General features: G+C 48.2%; 1 protein-coding gene across 2 annotated transcripts in view; it reads right to left on the bottom strand.

Annotated features, from left to right (window-relative positions):
* Gpr107 (G protein-coupled receptor 107) overlaps positions 1–15,975 on the bottom strand; it is a 64,466-nt gene that overhangs the window by 27,355 nt on the left and 21,136 nt on the right. For both annotated transcript variants that reach the window (XR_001782976.2, NM_178760.4), the window contains exons 6-13: positions 14,974–15,011; positions 12,259–12,315; positions 11,318–11,428; positions 10,826–10,959; positions 5,558–5,633; positions 4,342–4,415; positions 3,607–3,724; positions 400–530 (exon numbers count right to left, since the gene is read on the bottom strand). Coding sequence is in view for 1 of the 2 variants with exons in the window: in NM_178760.4 (NP_848875.2) it covers positions 400–530; positions 3,607–3,724; positions 4,342–4,415; positions 5,558–5,633; positions 10,826–10,959; positions 11,318–11,428; positions 12,259–12,315; positions 14,974–15,011 (739 nt within the window). In the remaining variant the exon portion in view is untranslated. The remainder of the gene's footprint in view (positions 1–399; positions 531–3,606; positions 3,725–4,341; positions 4,416–5,557; positions 5,634–10,825; positions 10,960–11,317; positions 11,429–12,258; positions 12,316–14,973; positions 15,012–15,975) is intronic.

Raw genomic sequence — 15,975 nt, 5'->3', positions numbered from 1 at the left:
CTAAAGCAGCAATCGGCAGTTCTCTGCCATGATTTCACAAGAGCACAGCAATGACACCTTTAATGTACAATCAAAGCTGCCATTTCTGGATCAGAGCAAGCTATTCTCTAGAGCCCAAAACCTGGGTGGCCTGAGGACTACCATTAGTTTATGTGAGCATATGTTCTCATTTTCCATCTAACCTGGCAAGAAGAATTACTCTCCTACTCAGCCCTTGTCAAACTGTGGCTGATATTTAACATGACCACTGGACCCTGCAGCCTGTGGTCCAGACCAGCTCTACAGGAGTCCCAGAATCCCACTCTGAGCTAGTTATCTGGGGCAGCCTGGGGTCCACAGGGCAGTCTTATGCAAAGAGCTACCCTGTGACTCTGCACACACTGCCCTAAGGTTGCTTACCACACCACTGGGAAGAGGATGGCGCCACAGCAAAGCAAGTCAACCAGGAACAGAGAGTCCTTCCATAGGCCATACTCAGTTGTGCCCTCCTCAGTGGACTCTATGATGATGTAGGCCACATTCGCCAGGACCTACAGGCATGAGACCCAAAGTATGAGTGCTGTTATGACAGTGGCCCCAGTGGGATGTCACCCCACCTCACCTGTGCTGGGCCTGTGGCAGCACCCACAAGCTCCCTGATAGCCTTGTCTCCTAGCTTGCTGGTCCCTGAACCTGTGGATCCTGAGAACTATCTACATTGCCATGTGATTTCCAAAGTGGGTATAGATTCCTTCTGCCCTGCCCCGCACCTAACCACCTTGCTGGATCTGCAGAGCCTCAAGTCTTCTTCTAAGGCTCCCTTAAGCTGCCATGGAGAAACCATGCGAAGAACAGACACCCAAGGAGCCTCACTATCTGATCAGGTCTTCCCAGCCTAGGACACAGACTCCATGAAGACTATATAACTCAGAGCTGGAGAGATGGCTAAGTGGTTAAGAGCTCTTCCAAAGGTCCTGAGTTCAGTTCCCAGCAACCACATGGTGGCTCACAACCATCTGAATGGGATGTGATCCCCTCTGGTGTATATGAAGACAGCAACAGTGTACTCACATAAATAAATAAATAAATCTCTCTCTCTCTCTCTCTCTTTTTTTTTTTTTTTTTTTTTGGTTTTTCCAGTTTCTCTGTGCAGTCCTGGCTGTCCTGGAACTCACTTTGTAGACCAGGCTGGCCTCGAACTCAGAAATGCATCTGCCTCTGCCTCCCAAGTGCTGGGATTAAAGGCGCGCGCCACCACTGCCTGGCTATAAATCTTTTTTTTTAAAAGAAGAATTTATCTGGCTTTCTTTTTTTCTTTAAAAAAAAAAAAAACTATAATAAACCCAGACTCTAGTAACCAACAAACTGCAATCAGGTCAAACCTACGCAATCAAGACCCCTAGCCCACAGAAACTGAGATTTCCTGCTAGTGTTTCCTGCTATCATCAAGTTTGGGGTGGCACGTAGCAGTGGGTAATGGAAACACTTTACTCTGGGGCACCCAAGCTACTGACAGGTGGCACTTTACAACCCTCACAGCTAGGATGTCAACACTCCTCAGGCTCCGTTTTTCCTGAGAATTCTTTGTCCTCAGGGACAATAATTCTAAGTAGCTGATATCGAGATTAGAGGTCAGAGTGGCAAGAAGTGCAGACTTCAGAGACCACGGGGGTCCAGGAAGGGGCTAGCTAGCCTAGGGCCTCCTGAGGCTCATCTGCTTCCTTGCCTTGTTTCTAATTCCACAGTAAGGCTTTGTCTTGTGTTTTCAGCCCTGTCCTTGGGCTCTTAGCAGACTATAGACAATTTTTCAAGTGACTTAAATGAGACCCCACTGTGCATCAAGCAGGTTTATGATTTACGGTATTAACCTTTTAGTGAATACCATGAGCTATGATGCAGAAATAAAGATGAGGCATGTTAGGGCTGGAGAGACAGTACAGCAGTTAAGTGTGCTTGCCAAGCAATCATGAGGCTCAGGTCAGATCCCAGCATCCACCTAAGAAGCCAGGTGTCCTGAACACAATTATAACCCTAGCTCAGCTCGGTGTGGGATGGAAACAGGATGATGGCTGGGCTTGCTAGCCTAGTCTAGAAATGAAAAGCCCAATTCCAACTGGACCTCAATTTGCAGTCTGCATGAAAGATAGACTGTCCCAGAAGCAGTGCTGAGCCACTCCCTATAGTGCTCTTCAATACCATGTTACTCTCTCCTGCTTTGGGTGGGAGCTCAGCAGAGCGCCTGCCTTGTCTGTTCAAGGCCCTGGGTTTCATGCCAAGCACCATGAGAAAAACAAAGGAAAGGAGGAGGGAGAGGAGGAGGAAGAAGAGGAGGAATAGAAACTTTCCTGCACTCCCCAATGCAAAAGGAAGTTGCTTAGACTTTGGTCAAGCCCTTCCCAGAGCAGTCCCATTATCTTTAGTTTCAAACATCCATATTTCCTTAGGGGAACATTTGGTGTGGCCTTGTGTGTTCACCATTCTAAGGATTGAGCAGGACAGAGGGCTCCATCATACCCCAGCTCAGGCTGGGGAGGAGCCAACAGACCGAAAGCCCAAATCTGTCAGAAGGGACACTACCAGCAATTCCCACAGTTGGAAAGAGAGCTCAGGTTCTGTCACGGATGCCCTGTGTTTGGAGGCCATGCTCGGAGGCCTCCACTGCAGGTTATGGAACTCCATCTGCCTAGAAGTGGCCGAGGTGGTTTGGTCACCAGAAGACTGCAGCCTTTGTGTTTCCTCTGACAGCAGTGTCACAGGTATTTGTGGCAATTCCTCGGCTACACTCCTTTTCTTAAACATCCAACCAAGTCCATCTCCATTATATGGCTCTTCCAAATCATTCTGAGCGATTATTCCTCGTCGAAAACCTACACCAACTGGTCTATGTCACTGGTTTGGTGCGAGTCCACCTGCTTGCTGAATGCTGCCAAGCAGCCAATCAAACCCCGGAGATGACGTGACCTAGAAGTTCCACTCTCCCTTCCTCTCCTGCCAGCCACACCCATGTTGCAGTCTGAACAGGAGCTGACCTCATCAAAGAAAGGCATAGCTGTGGCCAGACAGCTGGGAAGCTGTACCTATAGCTGTGGTGCCCTCCCTCAGCTCCAGGCTCTGCTACCTTGCAGACTGTTGGTGTAAGATAAGCCATGGGTCTTCTCTGAAGACCTATGAGCTAGTCAGTCAGGCCTCAGAGCATGGCCTCCAAACACAGGTGATGTAATTAATGTTAGCCCTATGGGGCCACTCTTGTACTGTACCTTGCAGGAAAAAACTCACTGGTGACACTCAGTTCCAAAATACTATAGGGCACCCACTTGGGCCTACTCATTAACCTCACTGATGTTAGAGGCATCTGATGCAGAAAGCAGGGGCATTCTTCCTTCAGTTCTCTGCAGCTTTCTAACCACAATCTGGGCATCCCAGTCTGTCTGAAGACAAGAGGCCACCAGGGCTGCCAGCACACACCTGAAGCCTAGGTCTGTCAGCAGTCAGAAAAGGAGCCCCCATCGGCAGCCCACAATGATATCAGTTCAGGTTCCCAAGTGAGCTGACTTCCTGCAGAGAGGCCTGGAGCTGAGCCCTGCCCAGAGCCAGGGAGGACTGACAAGGTAGGCACAGTTCCTGTACCTGGAGCGGGATGACAATCATGAAGATCTTCTTGTCTTTATCAGACAGGATGTGCTTGATGAAGGCCCAGCCAGTGCCGATGAGGGCGATGGTGATGAACAGGAGTGCGCCCTTTAGCCTGGAAGACAGAACAGTTCCCAGGTACCAGCAGGCTTGGGAGACTCCATTCCTATCGGTCACCCTGTCAGCTCATTCAATGACTCTACAGCCCCCATTTCCTCTTCTTTTGCTCTGTCTGCATGTATGCCTGCACATCAGAAGAGGGCATAGGATCACATTATAGATGATTTTGAGCCACCATGTAGGTGCTGGGAAATGAACTCAGGACCTCTGGAATTGCAGCCAGTGCTCTCAGCAACTGTACCATCTCTCCAGCTCCCTGCCCCCAAGTATGTATGTGTGTGTGTGTGTGTGTGTGTATGTGTGTGTATGTATGTATGTATGTATGTATTTTGAGTAACCCAAGCTAGCTCAAACTTTTACTCAAAATGCAGCCAAAGATGATCCTGAACTTTTAGTCCTCTTGCTTCTCCCTCCCAGTCCTGAGTGCTAGGATCATGCGTGTGCACCACCATTCCTGACTTATGCAGTGCTGGGGATGGAGCCCAGGGTCTCAGGAAAGCCTGGCAAACCCTCTCAACTGATCCATACCCCCATCTCTAGCCATTAGTGTCTTTGTAAGCCACTTCACGGTGCAGGCATTAGCACCACTGTCTTGTGGACCTGCATACTTACAGGTGAGTTATGTAGTATACAACAGCCCAGCCTTCAATCGGAAAGCCCTGCGAGGAGATGTAGTGGTAGTCGATCTGAAAGCAAACAGCTGTGTTTCAGAGAGGCTGTGCCGTAAAGCAGACTCATCCTTGGGATGAGGAATGGGTTGTGGCCACCCACCCCACTGTCTAATCCCTCCCTTGCAGAGATACCAGCCAGCACATGAGTGTGTTAATACTTAGAAAAGTTGACAGTGGTATCAATGACCTAACACCTTCTCAATTCACACTGGCAAACACCCTCATTCTCGGCCAGGTACAATGTCTTGAATTCCTGCTGCTCCCAGTAAGACAATAGCCAGCTGGTCAGTCAGAAGATCTACACAGTGACCTGGCGTCAGCAATCTAAGCTTGGATGCTTAGAGCTGCAGAACATTTTAACTTCAGAGGCTGGCTGCTAGCAGGACGAGAAAAACTGGCCACAGCACAGACTTATTTTCTAAAAGTCATCTAGGTTTTAAAGGGCCCTCCTGAGAATCTTTTAACTTAAATCCAAAGTAACTTCTATGTCCTGTTTCCATAACTGGGCGGATTTTTGCTTTCTTCTTTGACCCATTTTCAAGTGCAGGAGAACCTAGCACTTGCTTTATGTACACCCCAAAGAACCCTGACCCCTAAATCAGGGAAGCCTCAATTTTGACTCCAGAGGCAAGCTCATTTTGATGTGTGCCAGTTCTCAGCACTCAAAGCTCAGTTCTTGTGCTCCTGGTCTTGTGTAAGACCTGATTTACTAACACTGAACTTCACTGAGACACAAGGATGCTTAGTAAAACAGGGGAAGTTCAGGAATGACCCATCAGGGGGCACTCTCATCTCTAGATGACAGAAACAAGGGGTGTGGGGGGAGAAGTGTTTGATATGCTTAGAGACACCTATGATCCCAGCATTCAGGAGGCTGAGCCAGCAGGACCACACAAGTTCAAGGTTAGCCTTGGCTACGGTGTGAGACTGTCTCAAAAACAATAAAATATTAAAAGCCAGCATTCTGGAAAGACTGTGGCCTATAGGTAGGATGCAGGCTGAGCTCACAGGCCCATGGCCAGCTCTCTGCACAGAGGGGCTTTATGGAAAGCACACTCTTGTCCTTTGTCTCCCACCTGACCCTGCCTCCAACTTCTTTCCCCACTCAAGTATGTACATCCATCATTTCACCAGTGACCCCAAATGCTAATACATACTGCATGGAACACCAACGAGAGAGACTTGGTGAAAGGAAGGGCGGCCATCAACCAGTGAATTTTAAATACATCATTCCTATAAAAAGAGAGAAGAAAGAATTAAAGACTTCCACTTTCCCAAAGGCAGCTACAGTGTCAGGTGCTTCTTCTCTCTTTCTTTCTTTCTTCCTTCCTTCCTTCCTTCCTTTCTTTTTTTGAGACAGGCTCTCTCTACATAGCCCTGGCTGTCCAGGACTCACTATGGAGACGATGCTGGCCTCAAATGCACAGAGGTCTACATGCCTCTGCCTCCCAAGTACTGGGATCAAAAGTATGCACTACTGGCTCCATCAGATAAATTTCTAAGCAAGCAACAAGTACGTTCTGAACAAACCACAAACATGAAGTCATTTTTTTAGGAGGGATTAGGAAGTGTGTGTGATCTAGCTAAGGGATTCCCAGTTGGCTCTTTGCCCCACACTTATAGATCAAGATGTGAGCCTTCAGCTACTTCAGTGCATGCCTGTGTGCTGCCACACCCCACCATGATGGTCAAGGACTCTGAAACTGGAAGCCTCAAATAAGCTTTCTCTTCTATCAGTTGCCTTGGTCACGGTATCTTATCACAGCAATAGAAAAGGAACTAAGCTAAGTCCTATGACATTTCCAGCACACAATTTAATGCAGTACCAGAGTTATGCACTGCAGGCAGGTGTGACGTCTGCTGAGGCATGCTAAGATGGACATCTGCACAGCGCACCAGCGTCCTCCCTGGAAACCACACTGAATCAGCCACACAGGAATAAGAAGGGCAGTCCTGAAGACAACATGAAATCCCAGGGAAGACAGAAAATGAGCTGTATCTGAGGATGTCTGAGCCCAGCACAGACGGCCTGGGAGTTGGCTGCGGTGACAGGTGAGGAGAAGTACTGACATCATGCCCTTCCTCCCCACTGAGCAGCCTGGTGGCTCTCCCGGGCTCTAGGCCACCCTTGAGCTCCAGGTATTACATCCTTCCTTCTATGTCCACCCCGACTCCTGTAGGAAGGAACTCAAGGACAAATAAGACTCTTAAAGTACACAGAGCACAGGACGTGTGCACACCGTCACACATGAAGACGCTGGAATAGCACAGTAATAAGTACATGAAACAGGAGCAGGACATTAATCTCCAAGGGGAGTGAAGCAGTGTGGCAGATACGACAGTGCAGAAGGAAGACCCACACACGTACACAAGCTTGATGGAAGAGGAAGCCAGTCCAGCTTGGTGGGAAAGGACAGACTACTTAGTGACTACAGTGGTAAAAAAAACCATGGGGGGGGGGGGGCTGGAGAGATGTCTCGGTCATTAAGAGCACTGAATGCTCTTCTGAAGGTCCTGAGTTCAAATCCCAGCAACCACATGGTGGCTCACAACCATCTGTAACAAGATCTGACTCCCTCTTCTGGAGTGTCTGAAGACACTACAATGTACTTATACACAATAAATAAATAAATCTTAAAAACAATCCTCTGGAACCGACACCTAGAAGAGAGTAAAGCAGCCGCACAGTGGTGGTGCACACCTTTGATCCCAGCGATTGGAAGGCAGAAGCAGGTAGAGAGAATCTCTTGTGCAATGTATGGAAGGATCACCTGTCAATAAAATGCTGTTGGTCTATTAGCTTAGGCAGGAAATAGTGAGGTGGAAGGTCCGGTACAGAGAGAGGAATTCTGGGATAGTGAGGTGTGGGGGGTGTTGGGGGGTGTTGGGGGTTGGGGAGATATACACCCTGGAACACTGAAGGGGACTGTAGCATGTAACCAAGGAGAGGTAACCAAGCACAAGGCAGGATTTAGAATACAATAAATGGGTAGTTAAGTTATGAGCTAGCTGGGGAACAAGCCAAAGCTATCGGCCTAGGCACTGAAACCCTAAATCTCAGTGTCATTCTTTTGTGAACTTGAGTGTGGGTGGAAAAGCTCGAGGTTACAGGCAGTGGATCTCTGAGTTTGAGGCCAGCTTGGTCTACAGAGGGAGTTCCAGGAAGCCAGGGTTGCACAGAGAAACCCTGTCTTGAGAAACCAACTCCTCCCTCTAAAAAAAGAAAGAAAGGAAAAGAGGAGGAGGGGGAGGAGGAGGAGGAGGGAAGTAAAGCTGGGCTCACTATCTTCGATTCACTTTCGGGCGATTCCAGATGAGCTCGGCTGTGAATGAAACTTGCCTTGTGACCTGGGATCACAAAGGGCCCCTAGGACCCAAGCAGCATGGCCCCAAAGATGAAATTAGATGGTGGGGCTCTATCACAGTCAAAACTTTCATTCAACAACACACACTGCTGACTAGCCTAATGACCATAATGACTGGAGACAAGACTTGCATGTGTAGCCAGACAAGGAACACAGAAGACTTTTGCTCATGTAGAACAGCTAGACAATGAGAAAATCCAATACGTAAGCAATAGAAGCCTGCAATGAGAGTCCCCAGTGGGGACACTGAGAAGACAGACTACCCCAACAGTTTATACACACCAGACTGGCTCACATCAAGAGGCCACTTATAGTGAGAGGATGGTGACAGAGCTCAGCTCCCAGACAAAGTAGAAAGTGGTGCAGCCACGAGGTGGGCAATCTGACAACATTCAAGGAAACTTTCAAAGGACAGGTCCCTAGGAGAGCTCAGAAGTAGGAGACAAGGCTATTCCAGTACTCTGCAGTAGCATATAGACTGCAGCTGGCAACTGCATGTACTCCTGTCTCTCAGGACAGCAGAGGAACCCATGAGGATGCAGCCCATGGAACATGGAGGTGTGGCTAAAATCAGCCATCAGGATGCAGACAGCAGAACAGCTGATGGGAAAAGTGTCACTAATTTATATTTTTTCCAGATAGGGTTTCCCTGTTCAGCCCTGGCTGTCCTCACTAAGTAAATCAAACTGGCCTCGAACTCACAGAGATCTACCTGCTTCTGCCTCTCAAGTGCTGGGATTAAACATGTGCACCACTACCTGGCAGTGTCACTGATTTTAAACAGTTATATCTGCAGACAACACTTTCTATACATTTAAAACATACATAAAACAAAAACCAAGCGAACCGCAGACATTACTTACGAGAATATACAAATGTCCCAAACAATATATTCAGCATATTGGGGTGACTTTCTGTGGTTGAGAAGTGGGCGAGGGACAGGAAGTAGTGGGGGATGGTCAGTTGGGAAAGGAGCACGAATAGAGAGATGATGAGACCATACACAGCCTGACGTACACTGGGCTTCTTGTTTATCTCCTGGGTACTTTCCTGTTCTGGTGACTCCTCACTGAAGGTCAAAAGGGAAGCCATTGCCAGAGCAGTCTACTATTGAATGGCAGTGGCTTTTCCCAGAATACAACACTGCCCACTGGAAAAGGCCACACTCACATCCTGGCCAGTTTGACTTTCGGTCCTCAATTAAACACCCATGCTGGGACAATGAAAGGCTCGGAAGTCACGACGACCCAGCCTTGATTGATTTGGCCCTGATGACCTTCATCTCTGAAGTGGCACAGCTCCACCTCCCCTGAAAAGCAGCCAACCTGCAAGCACTGCCTCTCACCCTGCATCCAGCACTGCTTGCTCCCACTCTGGGTGCACAGCATATAAACCTGAGAGGAGAGACAAGCACCAGCAGGAAGCCCTGGCCTCCAGCCCCAGCTCAGTCAGGTAAGTGTCTATCTCTCACTTCCACTCTCTGGGCCTCAGTACATTTATGTGACAAAGATGTCTCATTCTTCTCAGCCCTAGCAAGCGTCTTAAACACCTCCTACATGTAAAATACATACTTCCAGTCTACCAGCATTCACTGGCTGTTACATGGGATGCCTTAATTTGCATCTTTTTGGATATGTACACATCCACTCACAGTTAAAAACATGACTGGCACAAAATAGATCAGCCCTCTTAACCACCATCTTAGAAAAGGGAGCCGAGGCAGTGACACTGCCACTGCTGAGTAAAAGCAAAGGAAACACCTGGGAGTGTGGGCAAGCGAGCAGGTCCACGAGTACTCACTGCACAGCATCCTGGTGCAAAGACAGACGTGAGAGGCTCGGCAGGAAGAAGGGCAATTACCATTGCTCCAGGGCTGCAGCTGAGGAACAGGCATGGTGAAGAGGGGCAACTGGAGGTCACAGGCAAGGTGTGCCTGGGACAGAGTCGTGCGTGGTGCACAGTGCAGGCCAGAGGACAACTTGCCGGAGTCAGGTCAGTTTTCTCCTCTATCATGTGGAACCAGGGCACTGAACTCAGGTCATCAGGCTAGGTAGCAAGGGCTTTTACCCACTAAATGATCCTGACAGCATGGAACATCCTTTTAAAAGGACCCATATCCAAGACTCTTGAGTGTCCATTAAAATGCAATCAAGACACCCAGGGCTTCAGCTTCTGCCCCGGTGCTCCAGGGAGAGGTGTCTGGGGCACTTGATTATCATGTGAGTCTTGGGTAACATGGTTTTGCATATCCCAAGTCTAGAGGCCTTTTAATGTAAAAATGTCTTACACTATTTTGTTCTAAGATTTCTGGGCAAGGAGACAGAATTCATACCTACACAGCCACGTCCCTCAGCAACAGAGAGGGTTTTGGGACAAGGGTCCTGGTGAAAGGCAGATGGATTCCAAATGGGTTTTTCCCAGAGTCAAGCTCCTGGCGGTCAACAGAGAGAGTCCAGGGAGGCTCTCGGCCGATGCTTCAGAGCTGGAAGCTTTAAGCTTCCACTGGGACAGCGACTGACGTCATCACTAACTCCTCTCAAGATGGGTGTCTCCTGGAGCTGGTGGCTCAGTGCTTAAGAGCACTGTCTGCTCTTCCAGAGGTTCTGAGTTCAATTCCCAGCAACCACATGGTGGCTCACAGCCATCGGTAACAAGATCTGGCGCCCTCTTCTGGAGTGTCTGAAAACAGCTACAGTGTACTTACATATAATAAATAAATAAATCTTAAAAAATAAAATAAATGAATAAATAAATCTTTAAAAAAAAAAAAAGATGGGCATCTCTTACAAGGTACCATCCTGGGCTTCAGCCTCTCTGCAAGGGTGACACTGTGTGTTTGGGCTGTTTGTGTATTTAACATCTGGACCTGCTTCCTAAACAAAACACTAAGAGTGAGCCAACAGCACAGTAGGCAGAGCCTCTCACTAGAGGCTCCTGCCTAGCCTCTGGGTCTCAGGGAAGACACCCTAGAAGAGAGCAGGGCTGCTCAGTGCCACCTCCCCCAGGGGCAAAATCCAGGAGGATGAAATCTTGCAGCTCTCCACACACTCAAGCACTTACCTTCTCTTACGAAGGATGTGAATCCAAATGGTCCCAGACAGAAAGAAGAACAAGGCCATGGAAACATATAACTTGGGGAGAGGGATTTCCCCGGCAGAGAGGTAGCTGTTAGGGTTCTTCTCTGTGATAGCAATCTGAAACCAACATAAGGTGCGTCCCCCTTAGAAACAGGCCGTCTCTAGTCAGGAATACACACTCAGCTGTCTCACTTCTGGAGAGCATGTGTGCCAGCCTGTAACAAGCAGGTTGCTACTGTCTGGGCTGGAGGACACACCCACCCAGTCCTCTTCGGGAGCGTCCTGACCAGCCCCATGTCTCACTGTAGCGGTTCACATACCCTCAGGATGCACAAAGCCCTGCTGTGTTGCTAGTACCAGAACCAAAGCAAACTAAAACAGAAAGCCTCTCGCAGATTCCACCCTAGTCTAGTGCCTAGAGAAGCAGCTGTCTCACCCTGACAGCATCCCTATCGATGTCCCGTGAGGTACTCACATTCAGGCTGAATGAGGCCTGTTCACCAGGCTTCACGTTGTTGCCTGAGCACTTGTGGAAGTAAAGGCTGTAGAGGCCTTCCTGGTCATCGGTGCTGATGTTAAAGAAGAACTGGAAGGAAGAAAGAGGTCCTTACAGCTAGGGGTCTCAGGAGACAGAAGGTTAGCCAGTCTTGGAACCCCCAGTACAGAGGTCAAACAGGGTGTCCTCATCCTGTGAGCCTCTAGCACTTTCTGCTAGTGTCGAAGCACATGTGGTATCACCTGTGCCCACTGCCTGGGCTCTGTAACTCCACTTCCACCATATCCATGAGGGCTCTGCTGAGGTCAGCAGAGACAGCCAAAGGTGAGACAGCAGCTCATTTTCAAGTCAACAGACAACTTTACTTTCTCAGAAGTGGACTCCATCACCCACTAATTGTCACAGTGATCAAAAGTCCTGTACACACAGGACCAGTGTGTGTCACTGTAGGCATGTTCCAGCTCAGTGGCTCTTCCAAGTGAACACACACACAAGCTGCATGGGAAAGCACCATGTGCCACGGCCGAGAGACTTCCACATGTAGTTCAGAGCTGGGCTGACTGGGCAGGGCACCCAAGGCCTCTAAAACTACAGCTCTCTCAACTCTTAGCACAGGTCCTTCCAGGTGTAGAACTGTCAGCCTGAGGTGGGAGACACACAGACTGCAAATGGAGCACAGAGGGTCCCAGAGACCTAAGCTGAGTAGGGTTGGAATCTGGGCCTGTTACTTCACTGCACTTTCACAAGGTTTCCCAGGGTCAGAGGCTCAGAACTTAGTTAGCAGATGGAGTTAGCAGCCTAGTGGTGGGAGGGGGAGTGGTCCTGCAGCCCAAGGACCACACACAGGTAGTTATTGTCCCTATAACGAGGATACCAGTAGAGACTGGAGCTTTCTCATGGCAGGATGGAGTGAACCTTACCTGAAATGAGACCACCCCGTCATTCTTGTGAATTGAGAAGGATCGCTCTGTGATAGCCTGAAAAGACACACAACAGTGGCAGAAAACATGCTTAGGAAAATCAAAACTAATGGGGGTGGGGTGAAGAGAATGTTCAATGATTAAGAGCACTGGCTATTTTTTGTATTTATTTATTTTATATATGTGACTACATTGTAGTTTTGAGACACACCAGAAGAGGGCACTGGATCCTACTACAGATGGTTGTGAGCCACCATGTGGTTGCTGGGAATTGAACTCAGGACCTCTTGAAGAGCAGTCAGTGCTCTTAACCACTGAGCCATCTCTCCAGTCCTGAGCACTGGCTTTTTTTCCTTTTGGTTTTTTGAGACAGGGTTTCTCTGTATAGCCCTGGCTGTCCTGGAACTCACTTTGTAGACCAGGCTGGCCTCGAACTCAGAAATCTGCCTGCCTCTGCCTCCCGAGTGCTGGAATTAAAGGCGTGCGCCACCACGCCTGGCTGAGCACTGGCCATTTTACAGAGATTATGGGCTCAATTTCCAGACACAGCAGCTCGCAGGTGTCTGTAATTCCAATCCCAGAGGCTCTAATCCCTCTTCTGGCCTCCGGGTACTGAATCCATATGATACACATACACACCTGCAATGCAAACACTTAAAAAAGTAAAGCTAAGCCTTTAATCCCAGCACTTGGGAGGCAGAGGGGGGAAGCCAATGAGTTTGAGACCAGCCTAGTCTATCCGGCAAATTCCAGGATGGTCAGGGCTACACAGAGAAAACCCTGTGTGGAAAACACAAAAAACAAGAAACAAACAAAAATTAAAGCTAGTTATCTGGAGAGATGACTCAGTGGTTAAGAGCACTCGATGTCCTTGCAGAGAACCTGGATTTGCTTCCCAGTACCCACAGGATGATTTATAAACTCTCTAACGACAGCTCCAGAGGAGCCAACAGGATCTCTCCTGGCTAACATGGGCATAGACACACAAACGATGGGTATACATAGATGCAGGGAAACACTCACTGTGCTGACTAGTTTTACATCAACTTGGTACAAGCTAGAGTCACCTGAAAGGAGGGAAACTCAATTGAGAAAAGCCCCTCCAAAATCTGGTTTATATTTTCTTAATTAGTGATTGATGGGAGAGGGTCCAGCCCTTGTGGGTGGGGCCATCCCTGGGCTAGTGAGCCTGGGTTCTGTGAGACAGCAGGCTGAACAAGCAATGGGAGCAAACCAGTCAGGAGCTCCCTCCCCTCCATGGCCTCTGCATCATCTCCTGCCTCCAGGCTCCAGCTCTGCATGCGCTCCTGTCCTGACTTCCTTCAGTGATGGACAAGGATGCAGAAATGTGAGCCAAATGAACCCTTTCCTCTCCAGCTTGCTTTTGGTCATGGTGTTTCTTTATAGCAATAGTATCCCTAACTAGGGCAGCCATACACATAAAAGTAGGTTAAAGCTAACTAAAAAATCAAAACAAGGGGCTGGAGAGATGGCTCAGCAGTTAAGAGCACTGACTGCTCCTCCAGAGGTCCTGAGTTCAATTCCCAGCAACCACATGGTGGCTCACAACCATCCGTAATGGGATCTGATGCCCTCTTCTGGAGTGTCTGAAGACAGTGTACTCACATACATGAAATAAATAAATCTTTAAAAAAAAATCAAAACAAAACAAAAAGCCACCAAGTCTCTTCTTTAAGCACTGCTGACCTTCAAGAGCTCTCTGACAAGGCCACTCACTGTCTTTCCAGATAAATCTGAGATTCTGTCTCAGAGAAGGCAGCTCCCCTTTCCCATTTTCTTCCTCAGTTTCCTTCCTTCTTGGCTACTCTATAACTCCCTCCCTGGTCTTCCTGTGAGCACATCTCTACCTAAAGCTTTCGCAAGACCAAGGATGCTGCCCTGGGAAGAGCCAAACACCCTACCTACACTCTGCTTCTGACTCTAAACGGGAGCGCTGCCATTTGCAAAACGATTAATACCAAGCCATGGAAGAAAGCAGCTTCAAGCACACGGCAGTGAGAGACACTCTGATGGTTAAGCTGAACGAAGGCAATGCAAGAATACATCTGCATGGTTTTGTTTCTATAAGGCTCCCTAAAGCTGCCATCTACTGGACACAGGATGACAAAGGGGCAGGAGAAATCTTTGAGGTGATGAATACATCCACCATCTTTTGTTTGTTTGTTTGTTTGTTTTAAGATTTATTTATTATTATATGTAAGTACACTGTAGCTGTCTTCAGACACTCCAGAAGAGGGGGTCAGATTTTATTACGGGTGGTTGTGAGAGCCACCATGTGGTTTCTGGGATTTGAACTCAGGACCTTCGGAAGAGCAGTCAGTGCTCTTAACCACTGAGCGATCTCTCCAGCCCCACATTCACCATCTTGATTGACAGGGAAAATATATCTAACTGCCTCTGTAGACACAGGCAGTTTATTGTCACCCAATCACACCTTCACAATACTGTTAGAAGGAAGAAAATGAACAAGCAAGCAAAGCCAGCCCTGCTGTGTGCACCTGTAATCCTAGCTTTTAGAGGTGGAGGCAGAAGGCAGTTTGAAATGGTTTCGGTGTGTTGATGCTGTCTCTCCAAACACAAGCATGTATCATGTACACATATATGCACATGCATGCATACATACATACATACATACATACATGCAAGCACACACACACATCCAGAGAAGCTGACAGGATGGAGCTCTGTGCTTACCTTTGAGTCCACTGTACTTCGTCCAGCCTTGAAACCATCTAGAAGTACAAACATTGAGAGGTATCAGTGCCTCGCTCAGCTCACACACATCCATCACAGGCTCATTTTATGAGGCTCTAGCTTATCAATAAACCATCAACAAAACAAACAAATCTCAGGGCCTCCACTTCCTCCAGTCCCCAGAGATAATTACTGTGCCAAAGAAACAGCAAATCAAAGTGGTGTATACACTACAAATGTTGCTGCACCAATCCTAGCAGAACCAACAGGAAAGCCTCTTGTGTAAACAATGTGAATGGCAGAGATGCCACTCGGAACAACTTTCCGAGACATTTTAACAAGAATCTAACTGATGCGATTCACTTGGAGAAAAGCTCAGGATAGCCACATTTTCTGTGTGGCACGGGGATGACACCACACATTCAGCTTGTGCATGGTAAACTGACTCATCTGTCACTATTGTTTTTCTTAGTGCTGACCCCCTCCCCCCAGCAGTGTATTATGATTACTATGCAGAAAAATAACATGATTATATTTTAATTTAAAAGGCTTAGTAGTAGATGGCTGGGGAAGGATAAGAAGTTCAAGGTCATCATCAGCTACCTAGAGAACTCAAGGCTGGCTATGAGTTCAATTCCCAGCAACCACCTGGTGGCTCACAACCTTCTATAATGAGATCTGGCGCCCTCTTCTGGCACCAAATAGCTTTTTCATGGAACAGTGGGCACCTGCCTTGCTGTCCTGAGGACAGCTTCCTGGGGAAGGCAATTCAACCCTACTGCATGAAGAGGGTACTTGATGAACACAAGGGGTTTGGACAAGCAGAGCCAGAGTAGGCACAGAACAGCACTCTACACTCTAGTTCTTTCCTCTGACTCTTAATCTGCATCAGCTTTCAACAAATCAAGGGAAAAGTAAACAACGACGGAAGTGGTGAATGACCTCGAAAGAACGTGCAGGGGTCACCAATGGGACCGGGAGTTACTACAGCACAAGGATGTC

This window comes from Mus musculus, chromosome 2 (assembly GCF_000001635.26).
Source record: "Mus musculus strain C57BL/6J chromosome 2, GRCm38.p6 C57BL/6J".
NCBI lineage: Eukaryota > Metazoa > Chordata > Mammalia > Rodentia > Muridae > Mus > Mus musculus.
Note: the sequence above shows the minus strand (reverse complement) of the source record. Positions and strands in the feature narration are given on the sequence as shown.